The sequence below is a fragment of the Heloderma suspectum genome, chromosome 6 (genome assembly GCF_057233095.1).
Source record: "Heloderma suspectum isolate Gila_16-S chromosome 6, 16-S_ref, whole genome shotgun sequence".
Taxonomy (NCBI): domain Eukaryota; kingdom Metazoa; phylum Chordata; class Lepidosauria; order Squamata; family Helodermatidae; genus Heloderma; species Heloderma suspectum.
The window spans coordinates 83,794,890-83,799,435 of record NC_139463.1 but is presented as its reverse complement, the minus strand read 5'-3'; the positions used below and the strand labels follow the sequence as shown (position 1 = coordinate 83,799,435).

Sequence of the window (4,546 nt, the reverse complement as noted above, 5' to 3'; positions counted from 1 at the left end):
AGCCCCATTCCCCTCCTTTACCCCTACAGGTCCCATTTTATATTACTATCACTGCGAAGAGTGAGAGTTTGTGTGGTGTAGCAATTAAAGTTAGACAAAGCTCAAATCTGTACTCAGCTATAAATTTCACTGTAGGGCCTTGGGACAGATACTATCTGACATTTTTATGTGCCCAAACACTACCAGTCTTACCTAATCATATTAGGAAAATGAAAGACTAAGAAGTTAATGCCCTTTCTGTACACCTCTTTTCCTAAGCTACACTGATTCCTGTGAGAGTGAATCTCTTGGACCAGAAAGGAGATATTAATAAATCTCCCTCCTGCTTTGACAAATGCTTAATGTCATCAGAGATCAAAGGGAGCTTTTATACAATGGCATAGATATCTGGACAGATACACAGTCATCTAACATCACTGGAGGAGATAGCACACATGAAATTGGGTTACAGCTGTGAGGAAGAGGAAATACTAGGCTACTTAAATCTTTTCATTCCAGGTGTTTTTCAGTTGTTTTCACTATCTGTGAAAATATCCACCTGGCCACCATCCCTCCCTATCATATTTTCTCTTCCACATGTAGTCATTGTTTGATGCAGTTCTCTCTACCTTAATGAACCTGGCAGAAATCAGAGTACTTCTGTTTGTGAATTGGTTTTCTGGATCAGAATGTTTTCTGGAGTTTTCACACAAAGACGTAATTGCCAATGCCAACATGCATGAAGGAGATCTGTTGAGTAATCTCCAAAACAGATCCATCTTTATCTTCAAGAGCTGCCACTGAAATCTGATTTTAAATGGCATTAGACATTCATCTGGACAGGTAAGAGATTTGAGACATTTGAAGGGGAGTAATGTTAAGGGAAGCATTAAGAGTTTTGATAGATTATTCAAATTTCTCACGGGTGCAGGTGGAATGAGTGATTTGCACATGTCTAATAAATCTTATCTGAAAAGGTGAATATACACATTGCTATTCTGATGTCACAGATGTGAAAGCATAGATATCCTTTGTTACCTTTTGAACCAGCATGGTCTTTATATCACATAGAATTTGAACTGTTGTCTTTCTCATTCACTTACTTCTTTTATGTGCCAGTCAGAAGTGGGGATGGACAGACTCACTGCTGCCCGGTTTTGCTGGGTGCTTGCCGAGCTGCTGCCTCTGCCTGCCCCTACTTGCCGGGCCACCTGAGCCACATTAGCTCCCAGTGAGCATCCAGGAAGCTCTGCAGGACCACCCATCCTCTTAGCAAACTGCCATTTTGCATAGAATGGCAGCACGGTGTTTTCCGGATATGCAATATGACATAAATGGTGACTGTGAAGGGTCCATTTATGCAGCATTACCAGTATAAATGGAGCACTGACACCAGTAGCGTTGTGTTAGGGATGTCAGAGAATTCCGCCACGGACTGAAAAGGGATCGAATTCCCTTCAGTCCGTGCCACGGAATCCTCTGTGGAACGGCACCACGAGGTCCTGCGGAGCCAGCAGTCGTGCAGATTTTTTTTTGGTCATCCGCACAGAGTCGCAAAATTTTCGTAAATAGAAACGCAAGGTAGTATATTCCGATAATAAATATGTGTTGTTGTTTTAAATGAATTGCGCTCACCGCCTTTTTGGTGGGTGTTCTTTTTCAATTGAAATCCTCCCTCTCCATTTACTTTCAGCCAAAATACTTCCTCCTCCTCCTCCTCGGGGCTTCCCAAAACAAGGCTGCCCCAGGTGTGCCTGAGTGATGCACTTTTTGTTTAGAGCAATGCTGTTTGAAAGAAAGAAAGAAAGAAAGAAAGAAAGAAAGAAAGAAAGAAAGAAAGACCTTTTAAAATGACCATGCCAGTCTGGAGCCCTGCATGCTCCCTGCTAAGCTTTCTCTTTCCACATCCAGCCTTGTTGGTGACATGGTGAGGCCAAAATGGAGAGGAGAACCAACTCTGTGCATGTCTACTCAGAAGTAAGTCTTGCTGAGTTCAATGCGACTTACTCCTACACATATCAGCACCCCTCTTGCCCCCAGCTCAGCTTTGTATTTCCACATCCAGCTCATTAGCAAACCTCCTGTTAGTTATCTCACTGGGTGACTTTGGGCTGGACTCTAAGCACTAGATCATACTTCTGTTATGACACTCATGAAGAACAAGAGACAGTATAATGGAAAGTTCTTTCTGAAGCAGTCACACTTCACTTGTACAAATGCAGCATGAAGGGAAAGATCAGCAACCTTCTCTTTGTTTGAATAAAAAGCACACTCTGCACATGCTCAGGGAATGGACAAAATGAGGAATAAACATACCAGGGAATATGAAGAACTATATTCTTCCATTGTGTGTGTGTGTGGGTGGGAGGGGGAATCTCCCTCAATCCAGCAATTCCTTGGGAAAAAAAAACCAAACCCATTCACCCAAGGGTCTTCTGAGATAACTAACAGGAGGTCTGATAATGAACTGGATGTGGAAATACAAAGCTGAGCAGAGAGGAGAACCAACTCTGTGCAAGTCTACTCAGGAGTAAGTCTTATTGAGTTCAATGCAACTTACTCCTACACATGTCAGCACCCCACTTGCCCCCAGCTCAGCTTTGTATTTCCACATCCAGCTCATGATGAAACCTCCTGTTAGTTATCTCAGAAGACCCTTGGATGTATTGGGGGGGGGGGTTTCCAGGGAACAGCTGGATGGAGGGAGATTATACACACACACACACACACACACACACACACGAAGAATATAGTTCTTCATATTCCCTGGTATGTTTATTCCTCATTTTGTCCATTCCCTGAGCATGTGCAGAGTGTGCTTTTTATTCAAACAAAGAGAAGGTTGCTGATCTTTCCCTTCATGCTGCATTTGTACAAGTGAAGTGTGACTGCTTCAGAAAGAACTTTCCATTATACTGTCTCTTTTTCTTCATGAGTTTCATATAACTCTCCCCACGACCTGAGTTCGATCCCAGAGGAAGCTGGGTCCCAGGTAGCTGGCTCAGGTCGACTCAGCCTTCCATCCTTCCGAAGTCGGTAAAATGAGTACCCAGCTTGCTGGGGGAAAGGTAGTCACGAGTCACGACTGGGGAAGGGAATGGCAAACCACCCGCTACAGTCTGCCAAGAAAACGCCAGTGCAAGCGGCGTCCCTCTAGGGGTCAGTAATGACTCGGTGCTTGCACAAGGGGAACCTTTCCTTTCCTTTCCTTTCCTTTCCTTTCCTACTACGAACGCTACAACAACTACTACTGCAACTACTGCTAATAATGTCAGCTTAAAATCAATATTTTCAGCACTACAGCTCCAGTTGTGACAGCATGAAGCCCCCATTCTAACAACTGTCCCTTTGCTTCCTTCTGTTGGCAGCATGCTTCTTAAGGAGCAACATCTCGTGAATGAATCCTCACTGTCAGAGTTTCTTCTCCTGGAATTCTCAAATGTCCAGGGACTGCAGATTCTGCACTTCATTGGATTCCTTGTTTTTTACCTGGCAGCAGTTGCAGGAAACCTTCTCATCATCTCTGCAGTTGTCTCTGACCACCACTTACACAGCCCCATGTACTTCTTTCTGATGAACTTGGCCATACTGGATGTGGGCCAAGTTACAGTCATTTTCCCCAAATCTATGACCAATTCTCTCTTGAATACCAGACACATTTCTTATTCTGGATGTGTTGCTCAGGTCCTCCTGTTTGTCTTCTTTATGGCATGCGATCTATCTCTTCTCACAGTCATGGCATATGATCGGTATGTTGCCATTTGCCATCCACTGCAATATGAGATGCTGATGAATAAGCAAGCCTGCATTCGAATGGTTGCTACTGTATGGATCACCAGCATTCTCTATGCTGTGTTACACACCGGAGGCACCTTTTCACCCCCCTTTTGCTCCAAAGATGTCAATCAGTTTTTCTGTGAAATCCCACAGTTACTTAAGCTTACCTGCTCTGATTTGTACCTAATTGAAATAGGAGTTCTTTCCTTTAGTGCTATCATTGGGTTGTGCTGCTTTATTTTCATTGTTGTCACTTACGTGCACATCTTCACGGCAGTGCTGAGAATCCCCTCTGTGCGGGGAAGGCAAAAAGCTTTCTCAACTTGCCTTCCCCACCTCATTGTTGTCTCCATATTTGTATCCATTGGATGCTTTGCTTACCTGAAGCCCACCTCTAATTCTACTCCAGCACTGGATTTGGCATTTACTATGATATATTCTATGGTCCCACCCTTGATGAATCCAATAATCTACAGCATGAGAAACAAAGAGGTAAAACATGCTCTATCAAAGCTATTGGGGTTGATGTACTATTCTATGAATACCTTTTCCAATCTTGTTCCTCAAAGGTGAATTCTGTGCATTAATCAAGGCCAAATTACAGGTCACTTTAAAGATGTAGTTAGGAGATATGTGCCCCCCCCCACTTTTTATTATTATTATAATTCTAGTGTAATTACAGGCAGCTCAGTATGGATCAGAACCCTACAACAACTTTAGTGCTCATCAAGACTGAGCTCCCCATGCCTGCGATTTAGATCGCAGGCATTGGGGAGCTTACTCGCACACT

General features: G+C 43.5%; 1 protein-coding gene across 1 annotated transcript; it reads left to right on the top strand.

The window, feature by feature from the left end:
* The first annotated feature begins 3,348 nt into the window (after window positions 1-3,348).
* LOC146341587 (olfactory receptor 14A16-like) lies at window positions 3,349-4,329 on the top strand. The gene has a single exon (XM_084807556.1). It carries the CDS (start codon window positions 3,349-3,351, stop codon window positions 4,327-4,329), a length of 981 nt encoding a protein of 326 aa, XP_084663682.1.
* The last annotated feature ends 217 nt before the right edge of the window (window positions 4,330-4,546 follow it).